The sequence below is a fragment of the Onychomys torridus genome, chromosome 1, assembly GCF_903995425.1.
Source record: "Onychomys torridus chromosome 1, mOncTor1.1, whole genome shotgun sequence".
NCBI classification, from domain to species: domain Eukaryota; kingdom Metazoa; phylum Chordata; class Mammalia; order Rodentia; family Cricetidae; genus Onychomys; species Onychomys torridus.
The window spans coordinates 29,641,187-29,662,794 of record NC_050443.1 but is presented as its reverse complement, the minus strand read 5'-3'; the positions used below and the strand labels follow the sequence as shown (position 1 = coordinate 29,662,794).

Sequence of the window (21,608 nt, the reverse complement as noted above, 5' to 3'; positions counted from 1 at the left end):
AGATCAACAAGGGACAGACAAGGCAATCCTTTGCCTTTGCCATAGGGTAACGCCCTGAGGGGTCTCTCACAGGCCCCCATGTCAAGTTCAGTTCAGTCCTTTCCTTTCATGGGAGAAACTCCTTCCCAGAGCAATTAAAGAACCTAATGCCTATTGTAAGAAACCATACTGCTCTGGGTGATAGGACAGCTTTAGAAAATAAAACAAAAATTTAAGGAGAAGTTATAAATCAAAACTGATAAAGATTAGACTTGGAAACTACCCAATGTTAGGGCTGGGGAAGAGTTTTGGTTTTGTCTTTCAGGAAAATGAAGGCAAACAGCTAAGGAATCTGAAGACCACTTGACAAATGAGACACTTGAAGAAAAAGTACAAAGTATCCAGAAAACTTGTCCCAAGACAAAGATTTTCTGCAGTAAACCATGACCATGCCTAATATCAACCTTTGAAGACTTTGAACAGATGATGTGATCCAACAATGACGATCCCACATGGAAATGATAATGCCATTAAGCTGACAAACACCACCCAAAGATCAGCTTTGGACTACAAACTGCTCAGGACAATTTCGAGATGGCTAGCTGAGATGATACATCCTCACAGGCTACTCCTATCAGGACTTGACCATAATCCTAAATTTTCTTTGTGTCCCCATAAGACTACCAGCACCCCCAATCAGCAGGAAATAGCCTAGAAAACTATGCCCACATTCCCCCAAAATGGATTATGGATGTTTGTCTTTGTCTAGAGGTTGGTTAAAAATTGTTATTGATCATAGTCAATCTCTTTCTAAAAGAAGAAAATGGGATATGAAATAGAAATGTATTATATAAAAATGATAGGATAAAAAGGTAGCTTATTGAATCTAAATAGAAAAAAGGGACAATACGGATATGATAAGATAAATAGTTAGATTATTGAATGTACTCTGAAAAATAGATACAGATATGATAGAATAAAAGGATAGATTATTGAACCTCCTCTGAAAATTAAAAACAGGAATATAAATACAAGAAAAAGGTAGATTATTGAATCTACTTTTAAAAAGCAACTACTAGTTTTAAATATTTACATTGGATTGGATTTTTATATATTGTATACAAACTGTGTATATTGATACAAATTTGAGATTAATTTTATTAGAAAATACTGTACATATATTTTTATTCTTGTTCAAGGTATTGTACCTATACAGCTCTGCTGTGGATGATTGATTGATAAATAAAACACTGATTGGCCAGCAGCCAGGCAGGAAGTACAGGCGGGACTAGCAGAGAAGAGAATTCTGGGAAGTGGAAGGCTGAGGCAGAGAGACACTGCCAGCCACCGCCATTCAAGCAAGATGAAAGGTACCGGTAAGCCACAAGCCACACGGCAAGGTATAGACTAAAATAAATGAGTTAATTTAAGATAGAAGAACTAGATAACAAGAAGCCTGCCATGGCCATACAGTTTGTAAGCAATATAAGTTTCTGTGTGTTTACTTGGTTGGGTCTGAGCAGCTGTGGGACTGGCTGGTAAGAGATTTGTCCTGACTGTGGGCCAGGCAGGAAACTCTAACTACCAAGAGAAAACTCTAGCTACAAATAGTGCCCAACATGGGGCATGAGTTTCCACCTTAAACCTGAAAATATTTAATAAGAAATTCTAAATGGAACCAAAACCAGGTTCCTACTTCATGTCTCATAAGGGCAGCTAGATGCCACAACATGCTGGTTTGAGCTACTATGGCGGGTTCCTGGCATGTGTGCTTGACCTACAGTATGGCGGGAATGAGGTGCCTGCAAGCGGCACATTATGCTGCGTGGTGGACTTAGCCTTTGCTAGTCCAAAAAACAAAACAAAACAAAACAAACAAAAAACAAAACAAAAAAAAGGTTTCTGGGCTATGCACTACTTTGATAAAACTGCTTCTGATAGTTGATGGTACACATGGCTCCAGACCTAGAGCTGGCAGTAAACGTACCACCGCCATGTTGGGAAGCTGAGGTGGGCAGAGTCACCAGCCAAAGCTGCTATTTTAGCTCTAGTAATGCTACAGTTTAAAACAATAGATTCACAATAAACAGATTGAGATGGAAGAAGACATTAAATGCTTTACAATGTGTGTAAAAATGTTCGTAGGATTGGAAAAAAGGAGCAAAAAGGAGCATATACAGTTATATAAAGAAATATGTAGTTTTTAAAAATAAAATCTTTAAAGAGAAAGTAAAAGTAATATAAAAAATAAGCCACATAAAGATGGCTATCACACAGAGAATCTGGATTATGTTGTCTTTGATATTTGTAACCAAAGAAAGACATTTGATTGTAAAAGCTGTTGAGTTAAGCCAATAGGTATATTTTAAAGGTACCTTGACTTCAAATTTGGATATAAGGATATGTTGCTTTGGAAAGGAGGCTCTGCTTTTATTTCCACAGAAAGCCAGAGGCTATGGATTTGTTCCAGTTTAAGACACATCAGGTTTGACCAGCCAAGATCCCCTGAAAGGTCTCTGATGACACCATGGCCCAGATGATCCAACATTCAGAATGGTTTCAAGGCAACTGGCTCATACAATATAGCCTCTCATACTACCCCATAAGCCTAAAATTTTCTTTGTGTCCCCATAAGACACAGGGCCCCCATCCAGCAGGAAGTAGTAAGAAAAGCTACGCCCAAATTCCCAAATATACCAAGCTGGCTTCGGAGATGGAATTGGGTCACTCCTTCACTAAACCCAGACATATTGTTAAAAGAAAAGATTAAGAGATTCTTGTGTCCCAAATCAGAAAAGCCCTCTGGTGTGGGACAGAGAAAAACCAATATTTTTATTTAAAACAGGTTGATTATAAATACAATCTAAAGAAAAAAAGGGTTATAATATAGATATGATAAGATGAAAGGGTAGACTATTGAACTTACTTTTAAAGAGCAACTTGTTTTAAAATGTTTTACATTGCTATGGATTTTTGTTTATTGATACAAATTTAAAGTTAATTTTGTTATACTTATGTGTATTTTTACTCTTGTTTAAGGTATTATGTTTATACAACTCATTTAAATTGTAATGAAATAATTAGTCTTCTACAATAGTCAAACTTATAGTCATGTTAAGTTTTCTAGGTATACATAGATATATTTCAGATAGATAGGTAATCTTCAAATACTTCAAAGACATACAGAATATGACATTTAAAATGTTTTTTAAAATGTAGACATAGCCGGGCAGTGATGGTGCACGCCTGTAATCCCAGCACTCAGGAGACAGAGGCAAGTGGGTCTCTGTGAGTTCGAGGCCAGCCTGGTCTACAGAGTGAGTTCCAGGACAGCCTCCAAAGCTACAGAGAAACCCTGTCTCAAAACAAACAAACAAACAAACAAAAAGTAGACTTTCTGGACAGTGAGACATGTCTGCTCCTGGTAGCACCAATTTACTTAAGAGAGGAGGATGGGCATCATAGACACTCTATGTGGAGTTTATATTCTTCTTGTCAAAAACAGCCATGTGGGCAAGAAACTGTTCTTGCCTGGACTGCTTGATCAACTGGACATACAGGACCCATAGAAAGGTGACCACTAAATTTTGCTTGGTGAAATGGTCCTTCAGGTTCCTGCTTCGCAGAGGAAACTGCCAGACATTCTACAGGACACAGAGAGAAATGATTGAGAGACTCTAGACTTTTGGGCTGAAGACAGATGCCCCAACTTTACAAAGGAACATTCAGTGACTGTACAGGCTGCCAGCTGTCTCTGTCTACCCTGCAAGACTCCCGAAAGTTGCTTGCATCCTTCTCCCATTTCTCAGGTAATCATATATCCTTCTGAGGTCTTTGATGTAGATAAAGACTAAAGTTATGATTTCCTCAGTTATGATAAAAGATAAGTCAGATATAAAACCTTATACTCACAAATAAAGATAGATAGATAGGATATCTTCTTTAATATTGTAACTGTAATTCTTGCTTGATAATTGTTTTGTTATATGTAATTTTACTATGTTAAAGTTAAAACCTTCCTTTCTGGAAATAAAGAAAAAGGGGAAGTGCTGTGGATGACTGTTTGATAAATAAAACACTGATTGGCCAGTAGCCAGGCAGGAAGTATAGCCTGGCTTCTCCAGGAAACCTTTCTCTTCAAAGTTGTAACACAAGTATAGCCCGGCTTCCAACAGCCAAGAAACCTCTCTCTTCAGAGTTGTAATACTTACAGGTATAGCCTGGCTTCTGATGGCCAGGATACCTTTCTTTTCAGAGATGTACCACTTACAGGTATAGCCTGGCTTCTCAAGGCCAGGATGCCTTTCTCTTCAGAGCTGTAGGTATAGTCTGGCTTTTGATGGCCAGGATACCTTTCCCCCCAGAGCTGTAACACTTACAATGGGTACCTTATAAAGTGTGCTACAGGTTCTGGTGTAAATGACAATGGGAAGTCCACTTACACTCTGAAGGTTGCATCCATATATGTTTTTAGTGTGGTCTTTTTCTATCATTTGGTGACCCTACTGCCTCAGTTCTTCCCAAAGGCTGGAATTATAGGCATGAAATGCCATACCCATTCCTGCACTATATCTCTCTCAACAGAAGCACTGGATATGCACAAATATCTTACATTCAACCAAGAATGCAAACACACCCACAGGTCTGTTAATACATGCAACAAACAACTGACAGAAAGGAAGGCTATCACTGTCATGTATATTATATGGTTTTACTATTCAATTAGTTGGCACTATACCAATTCCACCAATAGGATTCTCATCATCAGGAGTTAACATAGTCTTCCTTGTGAAGAACTTGGTAACAGTGTTCCATTGTATTTTTCTCATGAGAAAGTTTCTGTTGTATCAAATTGATGCAGCTTCCTTCTCAGTATGTAGAAATGTCTCCATAATCCCGTTCAGCACCTTCTCTGGGGTCCTTTTCTGAGCATTAATGTGTGGCACTGCTACACGGGCATTTTTATTTACAATAATATACACAGCATTCTGTTTCACAGACAGTAATTATAATAAGACATTTCCTCAAAGAGTTTCTCCTCATACCATTTAAGTGTGAATACTCTGATGCACACTGAGCACTGACTTCTGAACAAAGCCTTTGCCACAGACTAAACACTTATAAGGTTTATCTCCAGTGTGTGTTGTTTGGTGCTTATTCAAATTGGACCTATCAGTAAAGGCCTTCCCACACTCAGCACACACATAAGGCTTCTCTCCTGTGTGAATTCGCTGATGCACTTGGAGCTGGGATTTCTTAGTGAAAGATTTCCCACAGTCACTACATTCATAAGGCTTCTCTCCAGTATGAATTCTATGATGTGTTATCAACTCTGACTTCTGTCTGAAGGTCTTTCCGCATTCAGAACAGACATACGGTTTCTCCCCGGTATGAGTTTTTTGGTGCTTACTGAGATTTGACCTACCACTAAAGGCTTTCCCACATTCTGCACACACATAAGGTTTCTCACCTGTGTGGATTGGCTGGTGCACCAAGAGCTGAGACTTGGAGGTGAAGGATTTCCCACAGTCACTGCATTCATAAGGTTTCTCTCCAGTATGAATTCTTTGATGGGTGATGAAGTTTGACTTTCGGATGAAAGCTCTACCACATTCAGTACATGCATAGGGTTTCTCCCCGGTGTGAATTTTCTGATGAACAATGAGTATTGATTTCTGATTGAAGGCTTTCCCACATTCATGGCATTCATACTGTCTCTCTCCAGTATGAATTTTCTGGTGTATATTGAGGTGTGATTTCTGGGTAAAGGCTTTCCCACAGGTACTGCATCCATATGGTTTCTCTCCGGTATGAATTCTCTGGTGTGTAATCAGGTCTGACCTCTGAGTGAAGGCCTTCCCACATTTTGAACATACATAGGATTTTTCTCCCATATGAGTTCTCTGATGTGTTATGAGATTTGACCTGTTGGTGAATGCCTTCCCACATTTATGGCACATATAAGGTTTTTCTCCTGTGTGAATTCGTTTGTGTACATGGAGTTGTGACTTGGAAGTAAAGAGTTTCCCACAGTGACCACATTTATAAGGTTTTTCTCCAGTATGAATTATCTGGTGTGCAATCAAGTGTGCCTTTTGGATGAAAGCTAGCCCACATTCCATGCACACATATGATTTTTCTCCTGTATGGATTCTTTGGTGCACTGTGAGAGCTGACTTCTGGGTAAAGGCCTTTCCACAATCACTACACTGATAAGGTTTCTCTCCAGTGTGAATTCTCTGATGAATGATTAATTCTGACTTATAGGTAAAGGCCTTCCCACATTCAGTGCAGATGGAAGATTTCTCTCTAATTTGAATTTCTTTATGTGTAATGAGGTTGGAACTACCGCTGAAGATTTTCCCATATTCAGCAGATACACAGGGCCTCACTCTTGTGTGAGTTCGTTGATGGACCTGCAGTTGTGACTTGGAAATGAAGGATTTCCCACAGTTATTGCATCCATATGGCTTTTCTCCAGTGTGAATTCTTCGGTGTGCAACCAAATGTGTCTTCTGGATAAAAGCCTGGCCACATTCAATACATATATAGGACCTCTCTCCTGTATGGATTTTCTGGTGCATCTTGAGTGTGGACTTCTGTGTGAATGCTTTGCCACAGTCAGTGCATTCATGATGTCTCTCTCCTGTATGAACTTTCTGATGTATGCTGAGGTCTGAGTTATATGAGAAGCCTTTCCCACACTCACTGCATTCATAGAGCTTTTCTCCAGTGTGAATCCTCTCATGTCTGAAGAGAGAAGATACTTGGAAAAAGGATTTTCCACAGTCATTGCATTTATAGGGCTTCTCTCTAGTATGGGTTTTCTGATGTATAATAAATTCTGGCTTCTGTGAAAATGCCTTCCCACATTCAACACATACATAGAGTTTTTCTCCTGTTTGAGATTTCATATGTACTTTGAACTGTGACTTCTGGGTGAAGATCTTTCCAAATTCAGCACATTCATATGATTTCTCTCCAATATAAATTTTTGGATATTGACAAGGTACTTGTTCATAATTGATGACTTTTCCACACTGATTATGGTCCCATAATTTCTCTCCTGTTACAGTATGTTCAGCATCGGTATAAGATGAAATTTTACCATATTCAGGAATCTTTTTAACTCTCTTTGGCCCATTATTTTCATTATGATTCTGTAAATATAAATTATGCTTCAGATCATTCCCAAATGAGTCACACTGGTGGGGTCTTTTAGGAGGAAGAACAATGTATGGGTTCACATGAATTATTTTTCTAATGGTCTTATATCCATAATGACTCTTTGTATCCAGTGTCTTCTTGATGAAAATAACATCACTTGCTGATTTGCTATTTGCTATTTGCTGATAGGTCTCTTTCTGGTCACCAATCTGCTGCAATTCTTCTAGAATGAAATATGAGAAAATATCATTTGTAAAACTACCATCTTGGGGTTGGGGATTTAGCTCAGTGGTAGAGTGCTTGCCTAGCAAGCTCAAGGCCCTGGGTTCGGTCCTCAGCCCTGGAAGAAAAAAAACAAAAACAAAACCTACCTTCTTGCTCAATGTTCAAAGAGGTTTTTTCGGAACTCCCCGCTGTAAAGCTAACTTCCTTTCTAAAGGTGAAACATGTTATTTTAGTTTGCAGTACAGCTAGAAGAGGCTGCATGGCAGGGAACAAATATCTTATCCAGGATGAACACAGAGAAAGGAAGGGTAGTCATTTGATAAAGAAGGCTGTGATGGACAAGAACTGTCCAGGTACACAGTACATCAGTTAGAGGAACAGCCAGGCAGCTGTATTACATACAAGCAGATGAGAACAAACTAAAGCGAAGAACAAGGTGCACAGAGCAAAGTGACATTTCTATAAACTGTTATATAGCTCAAATTTATTTTAGACTTCGTAACATGATGATTTTTAAATGTTGCCATCACAGGGAGGGAGGAGAATGTGAGCCAAAGAGATAAAAGGGAATTACCAACCCCATATCATAAGTCTGCAACAGAAGATTATAGTGAAATGCCGGCCTCATCAGTAACATACAGTGATAAAACAACAACAAGAGAAAAATCACCTCAGCAGAAGGAAAGACCCTGTCAGATGGGACTCACAAAAAAAAAAAAAAGGATGAGGTAGCTAGAATCTGTAAATCTAAGAAGACAGATATAACAAAGGTCATCCAGGTAGAAGATATTCAGTACTTGAGAAGTCAATGTTAAGAGTCCTCAAGCCATACAAAAAGATTTAGAAGTTTCCCTAGAGGTCTTTTTTTTTTTTTTTTTTTTTTTTTTTTTTAGCTGAGGATCAAACTCAGGGCCCTCTACCAATGAGCTAAATCCTCAACCCTCTAGAGGTCATCTTAACAGCATTTCTAAGGTGCCAATCCTGCTCAAAACAGCCGAGATTTTCTCTCTTGCTTTGCTGAGGATCCTTGCCTCCCACCTAAATGGGTCACACTCACTCACCTACACAGAATGGGTTCTCATTCTGCAATGCCCACGTTTCCTTTCCTTGCTCCAGCATGAAAACCTCTGTCTTGGGAACTTGATATCCTGTTCACAGAAAATGATAAAGGACTAGGTCCAACTACTCATGTTTCAGAGCCCAATCCATAGAGTCTTCTTGTTTAATGAGAATTTGTTCTTAAATAATCACAGATCTCTATGAACAGAATAATCTTTAGAGTACATAAAGGAGATTAAAAAACAAAACTCTGGTTACAGGGCTAGAGAGATGCTCAGCAGTTATGAGTACTTGTTCTTAACTTGAAGGCTTGGTTCACAGTATCCACATTGGGCACTCACAACTGCCTATAAATCCTGTTTCAGTGAATTGGATGCCCTCTTCTGGCCTCCACAGGTACTGCACTTTCATGGTACACACACACACACACACACACACACACACACACACACACACTAAAGAAATAAATCTTTAAAAAAATCCTAGTTAAACATATACAAAAACCATGATATGGGGGTGGGAATTTAGCTCAGTGGTAGAGCACCTGCCTAGCAAGTGCAAGGCCCTGGGTTCGGTCCTCAGCTCTGGCAAAAAAAAAGAAAAAAAAGAAAAAAAAGACATATTTAAGATACCTCATAGCAGACATCCAAATTAGAAAAGAATATGCTCAGTGACACTTCCTTTCAGATAACACGGGGACTCTGCTTACCTACTGAGCGCAGGTGACTGTAGGTCTCCTGCATCACATCCTGGTAGAGACTTCTTTGATCAGGGTGTAGGTGCTGCCATTCTTCTCTGCTGAAATCTATAGTCACATCCATGAAGGACACTGATCTCTGTAAGAGCAAATTCCTGTTCAGTGTAAACAGATTTGCAGGGTGTGGACAAACATAGTTAGAAGTAAGGATTTTGTTTTTGTCTTCCAATCATTTGTAAAATGCCCTGGAGAGTGATGTCAGCAAGATGACCAAGTAGAAACACTAACACTCATCTCACTGCCAAAATAACAAACAGAAACAACTAAAGAAGACCCTGGGGACATCAGAAGAGTCACAGAAACCTCAAATGACCACATGAGAAAACAAAAAGCAATGCCTTGTCACTGCTCTCCTGGCCCCTAGTAGCAGTCAGCTCAGAATGAGGAGGGTAAGAGGATCCCAGCAACCATCATTACCTTGGGCACCGTAATGGTTAATTTTGTCAACTTGACACAATTTAGAATCACAGGAAGAAGTATCAGTGAGGGACTGTCTGGATCACGTTGGCCTATGGAAGACTGTCTTGATTATGTTATTTGAGATGGAAAGCCCACTGTGGTCTGCACCATTTCCTAGATAGGGGATCCTAAACTGCCTAAGCCCGGGGCAGGGCTGAGGGGGCTGAGCATAGGTAAGCATGCATGCATGCATTCTCTATGCTCTTGACTGCAGTGTGACTAGCTGTTTCAAGTTTCTGCCACTGTGACATCTCCACATAGTGACTGTAACTGAAATTGTGAGCCAAATAAACCCTTTCTCTATTATGTTGTTTTTGTGAGGGTTTGGTTTGGTTTTGTTTTTTAATTGCAGAAATAGGAAATGAAACCAGAGCAGAACTCTGCATCTTCAACCCTAGTGTTTCCTGCAGCCTCCCAGATGCTAAGCACAGCTGAGGGAGTTGGCTATAGACTACACAGTTATGCTCTCTCCAAACAAGGAGCTGACACTGTGCCTTGTCCCCTGGGGCTCATGTAGAGGTTGTATTACATCACCTTGCTGGGTATAGCTTGTTCCAGGGGCCTGGGCACCACTTCAGCTCAGCCTTTGAAGGACAGGGTATAGCATGCAACTTGTAGGGGCAGACTGAAAGGCTTTACAAAAGTTCGGTGCCATAGGTAGTATTAGGTTAAAAACCTCCAGCTCATTCCTGCTTGATTTGGAGGGCCCCATTTCTCTCTCTCCAAACCCCAACCTCTCAGAGAATCTCCAGTGGAGGAGAACCACCAAAAAGCCCACTTCTGCATTCTTAGTGGCTATGGCAGCTCTTCCCCTCAAGCTGACAGTGGCCCAAGTCCCCATCCAAAGCATTGTAACTGGGCGCAAACCCAGCTTGTGGTGGACATGTCATCTCCCCTCCCCACAGGGCACATGAGCATCCTGCTCTAGTCCAGCCATGTGACTTCTCCTATCTTAATCTCGGGGGCTGAAGAACTCACCTGGGGGTTGCTTTGCTCAAAATAAACCTGTTCTTTTACTTTTTCAGTTCCGCTTGATCTGGAGTGCAGAAAGCCTATTAGGTAGAATATAACAGAAACTATCTAGGAGACAGTGGGCCACCGGACAGATGGGTCAGAGGTGATCTCTGTTCATTTTTCCTTAAAGATATGTTAATAAATATTGTAATTCTTTGTATATTATTCTTATTATCAGTAAGATTCATTCATCATCATTTTAGGTGGTTTTCATCTTAAATTCCTATTACTAAATATGCAGCGGTAAGCTTGTTCCTTCCTTCCTTCCTTCCTTCCTTCCTCCCTTCCTTCCTTCTTTTTCTTTCCTTCTTTCTCAAGACAAGGTTTCTCTGTGTAGCCCTGGCTGTCCTGGATCTCGCTCTGTAGACCAAGCTGGCTTCAAACTCACAGAGATCCACCTGCCTCTGCCTCCGGAGTGCTGGGATTAAAGGCAGGCGCCGCCGCCGCCACCACCGCCACCACCACCACCACCACCACCACCACCTGGCTTGTATGTTTCTTTTGATTCTGAGTCAATACTTTTACCTGCTCCTTTATTTTTAAATAAGAAAAGCAGCTGCTGACAGCTGGGTCTGGTACTATCATGTGGGCTTCAGTGTTGCTAGGAGCTGGATTGATGGGATTACCTAGATTATGGTACTCTCCATGGTGTCACACACACACACACACACACACACACACACACACACACACACACACACGACTTCACAGGCAGTCAACATTAAAGAAGACTCACTGTCTGGCCACTGCAGCAGAAGACAAAAATCAAGACCTGTTGTGGGATATTTTGATCGCACCCTGACACTCTTGAGACTGCCAATAAAGTTTATTTGAATCAGAGGCAGATCTAGTTAACAGCAAACCAAAACTAGCCACAGTGGTTTTGGAGGACTGACAACATATAGAGAGACACGGGAAGTGGTAGGGAGGGGATAAGAGAAAGGCTCATCCCTTTTGGATCAAAGAAGGAGAGAAAGTGGAAGTCACTGACTGCTTCTCTGCCATTTCTCTGATCAATCAGGTTCTTAGCCCAATATCTGACTCCCGAGTTTTTTATTGATAAAGAGTAATTAGAAAATGTTTCAAAGACCACTCTGTAATCATATCTAAGCACAGACAGAAGTCAGCACTATTCAACTGTAAAGGTCGTAAACACCCTCTTATTCCCACCAATACAAATGACTATTAGTGCTTTCTTTTTCTTTTTTCTTTTTTGGTTTTTCGAGACAGGGTTTCCCTGTGTAGCTTTGCGCCTTTCCTGGAACTCACAGAGATCCGCCTGGCTCTGCCTCCCCAGTGCTGGGATTAAAGGCATGAGCCACCACTGCCCAGCGCAGCCAGTATTCCTAACCACCAAGTCATCCTGCAGCCCAAGGGCTAAAAAAGAAAAAATTTACTATTTCTATTTATGCGTGTGAGTGTTTTGTTTACATGTATGTATGTGCACTACATGTGTACGGTACCCTAGGAGGTCAGAAAGGAGCACTGGATCACCTGGAACAGGAGGGCCAGAAGACTTCATGAAACTGGTGGGCACCTCTCTAGCCCCAGACTAAAGGGCCTGTGTGTGCTTGTACATGCCATGATGGGTATATGGAGCACAGAAGACAACGTTGTGGAGTGTGTTCTCTCTTTCCACTTTTATGTGGGTTGCAGGAATTGAATTTGGGTCTCCAAGCTTACAGGGCAAGCAAACGTACCTAGTGAACCATCTCAACAACTCCAAACTAAAAATTTTTTAATTAAAACTTGGAATGAAATGTCAATAGTGGTAATCGGTAGCTCAACAGAGGGGTAAGAGACAAAGTTAACATCATTTCCCAGAAAGGAAAGCAGCAACAAGGAACAAAACAGTGGAGGAAAATAGAAATTGGAGACACTGAGAAGTGGGAATTTCAAAAACTGAATAAAGAGAATGTTTGTGTTCTGTGTGGCAATTTGAGAAGAAACAGAGCCATTTCTTCAAAAACCCTAACAAGAATAGTATCCACAGAAAAAAGATAGGGACAGTAGGATGACAAACAGCCCTTCACCATGGCCCTTCACCATGGCCCTTCACCATGGCCCTTCACTGTGGTCATGGTGGTCCTTCACCATGGCCCTTCACCATGGCCCTTCACTGTGGTCATGGTGGTCCTTCACCATGGCCCTTCACCATGGCCCTTCACTGTGGTCATGGTGGTCCTTCATCATGGTCCTTCACCATGGTTCTTCATTGTGGTCCACCCTCCTTGCCGCTGAAGCTGGAGACATTTGCCCAGGTGTTTCTTAGGTTTTTGATTTAAAAAAAAAAATCAGTATTTGCTCCCTGTGGACCAGGTTTAAGAGTCTGGTTGCCTCTGCTTTTCCTCTGAGACTCTAGTGACAAATCAGAGGTATGGTGATATTTTATTTGTATTGAAATGTGATTTTATTTGTATGTTAATAAAGTTACCTTGGAGTCAGAACAAGCCAGAGCAGAAGCTGGGCGGTGGTGGTGCATGCCTTTAATCCCAGCACTTGAGAGGCAGAGCTAGGTAGACCTCTGTGTGTTCAAGGACACAGCCAGCATGGCAGACACACGCCTTTAATCTCAATACCAACCATAGACGACCTGGAGGTCTGACAGACAGGCAGTGACAAGGAGGTCATGTGGCTGGGATTACAACCAATGAGAAAACAGAACAGAAAGTCTATAAAAAAGACAGGACACAGGAAGTAGGTCTCTTGCAGAGAGGAAAGACAGCAGAAGCAGTGAAGGGTAAGGCTCTCAGCTATTGCTCTGACCTCTTGGTTTTTAACTCTGCAATTGGCTCTGTGTTTCTTATTTAACAAGACGGTTACATCTACACAGAGGCATCTATTTCTTGGAGGAAGTCCCACCCCTAGGATTCCTCGTGCTGACCTCACAGGAACTTCCAGGATCCTCTAGTGTCAATGGTGTAGTTTCCTGGATTGAAGTGCAGTTGGTTGGCAAGGTCACTTTGGGTCTCCACCCTGTTCTCTCAGTAACCAGAAGCTGAATGGTTCTCTATGAATTCAGTCAGAGATGTAGAGAAGAGGTGATATGGAATCTGGTGGAAGATCTTGCAAGGAGCCTGGAAAGATTAAGTCCTTAATACTTAGACATTTACCACTGGAATACATCTTGGGCATCTACAAGTTCCCAAGAGCACTACAGAGCAATAGTTCAAAACATGTGGGTCATAACCCCCTGTGGCTGAATAACTCTTTCACAGGGGTCACCTAAGACCACTGGGAAACACAGATATTTACATTATATTCCTGAACCATATGAAATTGCAGTTATGAAGTAGCAACAAAATAACTTTTGTTTGGGGGTCACCACAGCATGAGGAACTGTATTAAAGGGCCACAGCATTAGGAAGGCTGAGAACCACTGCTCCAGAGGAATTATCAAAATCAATTAAAAATTCTCAGCCTAATTTCTGCTCCTGCAGGTCTAAGGACTTAAGAATTTATGCTTCTAACTAGTACCCAGAATGATGCTGAAATGTTATACCAGGAACTACACTCAATAAACAGTGCTGGAAGAGTAGAAAATTTAAGAAAATCTGGGTCTGGGGAGACATCTTTGAGGATAAAAAGCACCTACTACCAAATCCGACAACCTGAGTCCAATCCCCAAGACTCACATGGCGAAAGGAGAAAATTGGACTGTGCAGACTGTCCTCTCCCCTCCACATATACACCATGGCATGTGCTCATGCACACACACACACACACACACACACACACACACACACACCATGGCATGTGCTCAAGCACACTAATACACATATACACACTACATAAATGTAAAAAATTTTAAATAAATATCAAAATGTAAAGACAACATAATCAAAATAAGTAAGACAATATACCCAAGTGTACCAAAGACATTCCTTTTCTAATTGATGCTGCTATAACTGGCTACCACATGGAAAAACAGCAAACTAGATCAACCATCACATGCTGCTCAGTATACAAACTCAAGCAGGATGGAAAACTTAACTTTTAGACACCCCAAAACTATTCAAAATGTTTTGGAGTCTGTATTTGTGTAGCAGTGTGCAAGGGGTTGTGAATGGTGCTATTTCACTGGGGGAAATGTGAGCTACAGTCTAATCACCCCACAATAGAGCAACAACAGACAAAAAAAGAATTTCACCTAAGTCCAAACTGGTGAGGCCAATGAGTTTATGGGGCTGGCTTACAGAGTGCAGGGGAGGGGTGACCAACGGAGCATGGGTGACTTCCAAACAGCTACATCATATCAAAAGTCTCACCCCCTCAGGGAAGACAACCTCATGAAGCTGCATCATGAAGTCCTGCCTTTAATAGTTCGCTTCTTACACAGTGTAGCATCTCTCAAGACCACGAGCAGCTGGAAGAGCTATTCCCAGGGAATAGCAATAGCTGCACAACACTACCACAGACCTATCACTATCAGTTCTGCTCTAGTTGTCAGAATTTGGAGCAAAGTCCAAGAGGGTATCTAGTTATGCCCACACATGGCACAGAAGAGGAAAACTAAAGCTAGAAAAGACAGAACACACATTTCTGAGCAGATCACCTTATATGATAAAATATGACATGGGTGGGGGCAGGAAGTAGCAACGTGACTCGGGTGATAAAGGCACTTGCCACCAATCCTGATGACCCAACTTTGCTCTCAGGGACCCACATGGTGGGAAAGAGAGAACCAACTCCCATGGGTTACTCTCTGACTTTCACACTTGTGAAACAGCAAGTTTGTGCTGCCCCCATACACAAACAGCTTTAATATACACACACATACACACACTATATATCTATAACGTATAATATATAAATGTGTGTGTGTGTGAGAGGGGGGGAGGGAACTGCTTGGAAGCTATAGCTCAGAGGCAGAGCATTTGCTTGAGGTCCTGGGTCCAATCCCCAGTAAAAAAAGAAAAAAAAAAGTGCCACAAAATTGAAATAAAGATATATATATTATTTTCATCATGAGACCAATAGGTTCTTTCTAATTAAAATAAAAACTAGCAATTGCTTTTAAAAAGCCAAGGGCTAAAAACTGGACAAAAGATAGAAAACATGCAAAAAGGAAAGGCGTTTGGGGAAATGAGCTCTTTTACAAACTGCTGGTGGACACTTGAGTTGCCGTAATGTCCCTTGAGCTATTCAATTAGACCTATTATTAAAAATAGGGTTGGCTGGGCATAGTGGCGCATGCCTTCGATCTCAGCACTCAGGAGGCAGAGACAGGCGGATCTCTGGGAGTTCGAGGCCAGCCTGGTCTACAGAGTGAGTTCCAGGACAGCCAGGGCTGCACAGAGAAACCCTGTCTTGAAACACGCCCCCCTCCAGTACTTGTAAGTGGAGGGAGGTAGTAAGGATGGGTAAGATCAAAATACATTGTATACATTTAGAGAATTTTCAAAGAATAGGTAAATGTATTATATGAAAACATACACAAGTGCTGCTAACAATATACTTCAAACATATGAGCAATATACCTTCCCCCACAACTACGACAAAAAAAATCTATAAGGTCATATGATATATTAAAATATATGCTTATTATAGCACAATACAATTAATTAAAGAACGAATTGTTTTTATGTATTAGATGTGACATTTATGAAAAGTGATTACAGCATAGACCATACAGCATTTTCAACTCGAACACTAACCAGAGACATTGTTTGAAACAGGAAATGCACTTAAAAATGATGCCTGGATCAAAGAAAACAAATTTAAAAAGAAAGCCATTTATATTTGAATAATAATAAAGAAAACTAATACTAAAGATTGAAAATCTTTTACATTAATGGTGGCTAAAAATTAATGAGCTGAACTTCCAGGTTAGAAAGCAAACTGATGACAGCCACCACCATCTCACGGCTGGTACAGACCCTCAGTCACTCATGACAGTTCTCAATGTCACTCACACCCCGCCACCCGCCCAACCTCTAATCTCCAAAATTCCGCGTCCCGTTCTCGACGAAGAAATCCCCGCCACTGACAACCATCAACACAGCACCGCATCACTAACTCCTGACGTCCACACACACGGCTGACTCCACAGAATTCTAGTTGAAACCAACCGGAATCATCCCCGAAGACTTCTTGTTGTTAATTGAATTAATAACAGAAATACTCAATAGCAGCAGCGGGCAAGAAACCACCTTCCAGGACCACTGTCACTTCCGGTCTTCAAAAAAAAAAAAGTCCTCTTGGGCTATTAGTATTGCGCATGTCCAGCGTTACCTGTGAAGCCAGAGAAAGCCAACAGTCGACAAGGCGCGAGTACACGCACACACTCTCATGCATATGCACACGCACACACCCACACACATAAACACATAGCTTCAAGAGCATTTGCATACAATTCCTTGAGAGGCCCGGAGAACATGGCCGCTCCCAATGATGCCTATTCGTGTAGGCCGCCATCGTTGAGGCTTATCCATTCCGTACAGTAGAGAAATCAATATCCAGCCGGATTTCACAGAATGAAATACAAAATTGTCACGCAGATCAGAGTGCTGTGGCCCTTGTCTGTGCATCATCCGAGCGGAGGAAGGTACTCGACCTGGGCTCATGAGTTCTATTATACTTAGAAATCTAGTTGTCACTCTGAATACAGCGCCATCTGCTGGAAGAAACCGTAGGCTACAGGGGATCCAGAGAAGAGAAAAATCTGTGGAGGGCTCCTGGGAGGAACCACTGGGGAATGAGGGGGGAAACCACGGTGGTACAATCCGCTTTATAGAAAAATCATTCATGGACAAGATAGACAGTTCAGAATGGAAATCTGCTCCGAAGAGAAACCCCCAGCAACTCCAGGTGGCGTCAGAATCAGTATCACAAACAACTGGAAGAGCGTTAAAATCTTTAATGGGACAAACCAACCACACTGGGAGACAGGATAGAAGCTGGGGTCAATCCCATGAGGATACCACAAGGTAGGGGAGTAGTCAGGTGTCCTTCTGAAGGATGGACTAGAGTGCAGGCGTGAAGCCCATTCTTTTCCATTAGTCTCCATCTAAATAGGCAGCATTCATAAAAATAATAATTGAAAGGAAAAGTATCTGCCCAGGACCCCCACAGCCAGGTTCTCAGCACAAAGGAGATTTATTTGCCCCAGAGAGCAGAGAATAAGAGACAAACACAAGATAGAGGACAAGGGAGAGGTGGAAGGGAACAACAGAGAAGGGGCAGGGGCATTTGTCCCAGAGGGAGGAAGGACTACCTCTGGACAGAGAGGAGACAGATGTGGCAGCGGTGTGTAAAGGTAAAGGAGGAAACCCCTGTGTTACTGTGAAGTGTTTCATTTTTATTGGGCATGTTAATTAGGTGAGCCAAAGGAGGCTTCTGATTGCTGGACCTTGGTGGTCAGCCTCAGGAGGAGGAAGTGGCCAAATAAGGGAACAGACCTTGGCAGCTAGCTTTAGGAATGTAATCTAACAGTTTTTAGCAAGGCAGAGGGAATGGGGGAGAAGGGCAAGGCCTATCAGAGCCATGTTTGCTAAGCCTGGGCAGGCTAGAGCCCTTCAATAGTTTAATGCCAGGCATGATGACTCACACTTGAAGTCTCAGGACTCTGGAGGATGAGGCAGGAGGCCAGGCTGGGGTATGTGTAGAAGGAGGTAGGGAGATGGGGGAGGGAGGAAAGAAAGAATTTAATATGGCCAAGATGTGACTAAAAGCACCTAAAAATAAAATATAATTTGAAGATGGCAATGCCCTTTCTGCATAAATGAAGCCTTAAGTGGATACCCTGGCTCACTCTCTAAGAATCTAATTAAACTCAAAAGACTAAAAAGAGAAGCCAAGGTGGTGGCTGAAGCCTTAACTACTTACACTGCTTCTGCAAAAGACCAGAGTTCTGTTCCCACAACAGACAGCTCACAAAGCTTTCTGTAAATTCTAAGTGATCCAGCACCCCCTACTGGCCTGTGCAGGCACTGCACTAATGTATGAATTTACACACACACACACACACACACACACACACACGAGAGAGAGAGAGAGAGAGAGAGAGAGAGAGAGAGAGAGAGAGAGAGAGAAAATCTTTTTTTTTTTTTTAAGATTTATTTATTTATTATGTATACAGTGAGTGTTCAGCCTGAAGGGGGCACCAGATCTCATTACAGATGGTTGTGAGCCACCATGTGGTTGCTGGGAATTGAACTCAGGACCTCTGGAAGAGTAGTCAGTGCTCTTAACCTCTGAGCCATCTCTCCAGCCCTGAACAAACAAATCTTTTTTTAAAAAGGACCAACAATAGTGGGACATGGAACAAACCAAAGTTTCCTGCATTGCTGGTGAAATTAAATAGTATGATCACTTTGTAAAACAGTCTGGCAGTTACTTAAAAAATTAAATATTTGCTTATAAGATTCACCAGTGCCACTACCACATATTTTCTAAAATAAATGAAAGAACATGTTTATCTGTCATCTTTATTCAAATCAACTAATCTAGAGATAACAGAAATATCCACAAACATGTGACTGGACATACAAACTCAGACATAGAATTCATAAAAGAGAATACTATGCAACAATGAAAGGAAATACTTACATAGAAAAGAGTACATTTGAATCCCATAAACATCTTGCCAAAACCAAAGTAAAAAAAGTGTACCTAGTATGTAATTTCATTCCTTTATTTGAGACAGGATCTCCCTATATAGCTCTGGCTATCCTGGAACTCCATATTCACTGTGTAGACCAGGCTGGCCTGGAACTCACACAGATCTGCCTGCCTCTGCCTCCCAAGTGCTGGAATCAAAGGTGTGCACCACCACTCCCAGCAATTTGTGATTTCATTTATAAGAAACTCTACATGAAGAATGCCTCACTTAATGAATGCCTGCTGTGGGATAATGCTCTTGTACACTATAAAGATTTGTCATGCAAATTGGTTTAATAAAATGCTGACTGGCCAGGAGCCAGGCAGGAAGTATAGGCAAGGTCACCAGACTAGGAGAATTTTGGGAAGAGAAAGGTAGAGTAAGGAATCGCCAGCCAGACATAGAGGAAGCAAGAAGAGAATGTCGTACTGAGAAAAGGTACTAGCCACGTGGCTAAACATAGATACGAATGATGGGTTAATTTAAATGTAAGAGCTAGTTAGTAATAAGCCTGAGCTACCAGCCGAGCATTTATAAGTAATATTAAGCCTCCAAGCCAATTATTTGGAATGCAGATGCTGTGTATTTGGGAACAGGAAGGGCGGGAGAGAAACTTCCACCTACAGATGCCCAAGGAATATTAGAGTGGGGCTTGATGTTTAAAAATAGTCTAAGCAGAACCAGGTAACGGTAGTGCATGCACTCAGGAGGTAGAAGCAGGTGGATCTCTGTGAGTTCGAGGTCAGCCTGGTCTATGAAGTGAGTTCCAAGACAGCCAGGACTACACAGAGAAACCCTGTCTCGAAACACAGAAATCAAACGGAAAAGTCTAGGTCATAAATGTGACAGCAGTGACATATACAAATAGCTCATTTTAAAATCAGTGCATTCTTGGGCTGGAGAGATAGCTCAGTGATTAAGAGTACTTTCTATTCTCACAAAGGACCTAAATCCAGTTCCGAAGATCTGATGTCCTTGTCTGGCCTCCACAGGCCACCGACTGCAGGTAGTGCACATATATACACAGAAGCAAAGCACATGAAATAAGCGTTTAAAGGTGTATTTTAAAATAAACAGATGCAATTAGTGTATTTTATTGTATCTAAATTGTACCTCAGTGGATCTGATTTTCTTTTAAAAATCCAACATAACTATAACTAATAAGACATAAAAAGACTCAGACCACATGCAGGGTTCAATTCCCTGTATAAGCTCTTGCTGCAAACAATTTAATTGTTTTTAGTGTATTCACAGAGTTGTGTACACTGTTAACATTCTGAACCCGCCCTCCTTGGGACCCACCTAGTGTCCTGACATAATCTTTTGTGACAGCCCCTTCAAGAAAAAAAAACAAAAACAAAAAAAACCCTCCTCCTTTGCTCTCCCCCACTCCCCTAGGCAGCCCGCACCTTTCTCTCTCTCTCTGTCTCTCCCTCTCTCTTTCTTTCTAGCTTTCTCTCTCCTCTCTCTTTTCCCCTCCTCCCAAAATAAACTTGCCACAGGGACGCTGTGTCTTGTGAGTACCTTCCCACTGTCTGCCATGCCCGCAAGGCATGCCTCACCCGCTGGGGCACCTTGGTCCAAAACCTACCAAGGCCTCTAGCGCACCGTATCATTACACATACATCACTATTTCCTAATTTAAGAATATTTTCGCCAAGCAGTGCTGGCACATGCCTTTAATCTCAGAGCTTGGGAGGCAAAGGCAGGTGGAACTCTGTGAGTTTGAGGCCAGCCTGGTCTACAGAGCGAGATCCAGAACAGCCAGGGCTGTTACAGAGAGGAACCCTGTCTCGAAAAAAAAACAAAAACAAAAACAAAAAAAGAATATTTACACTACAGGGTGCGGTGAAGTTCACTCTTAGTCAAGCATTTGTGAGACAGGAAAAGATGGATCTCTGTGAGTTCAATGCAAATCCGGTCTACATAGTGAGTTTCAGGTTGGCCTAGAGTGAAACCCAGACTCAAAATAAATAAATAAATAAATAAAATTAATAGTTTTTTTCTTCTTTCTTCCTTTCTTTCTTTTTCTTTTTCTTTTTTTTTTTTCTTTCTTCTTTTTAACTAAGCTGTAAAAGAACGCCCTACCTATTCAGGAGCAATCACTCGTTCACAGTTCTTATATTTTTGGTTGTGAGCCTAGCCTTTAACGGCTGAGCCATCTCTCCAGCCCTCGTTCACAGTTCTTAAATGGGTCAAATAAACCCTACACTGTGGCTTACCAACAGAGGATGGCAAAACGGGCGACCTATCGTCATCTGGAACATTCCTACAGTGATTTCCAACGCCCACAAGCGTCCAGACACTGGGTGTGGTCTTTCAGAAATCATTTAAGCAACTTTGTTC

At 41.6% G+C, this 21,608-nt stretch overlaps 1 protein-coding gene across 8 annotated transcripts in view; it reads right to left on the bottom strand.

Moving 5' to 3' along the window:
• The window catches only part of LOC118594884 (zinc finger protein 585A-like), a 69,110-nt gene extending 47,548 nt beyond the window's left edge, over positions 1–21,562 (bottom strand). Inside the window, exons 1-4 of one of the 8 annotated variants that reach the window (XM_036166723.1) lie at positions 17,014–17,255; positions 9,140–9,266; positions 8,433–8,519; positions 5,450–7,369 (exon numbers count right to left, since the gene is read on the bottom strand). In XM_036166723.1, the coding sequence (XP_036022616.1) occupies positions 5,450–7,369; positions 8,433–8,519; positions 9,140–9,266; positions 17,014–17,226 (2,347 nt within the window). In that variant the 5' untranslated portion in view covers positions 17,227–17,255. Of the gene's footprint in view, positions 1–4,674; positions 7,370–8,432; positions 8,520–9,139; positions 9,267–11,185; positions 11,333–13,544; positions 13,653–16,731; positions 16,983–17,013; positions 17,256–21,484 lie in introns of those variants that run through there. The other 7 variants (XM_036208386.1, XM_036205459.1, XM_036206912.1 and 4 more) reach the window with 7 other exon arrangements.
• Positions 21,563–21,608: the final 46 nt, after the last annotated feature.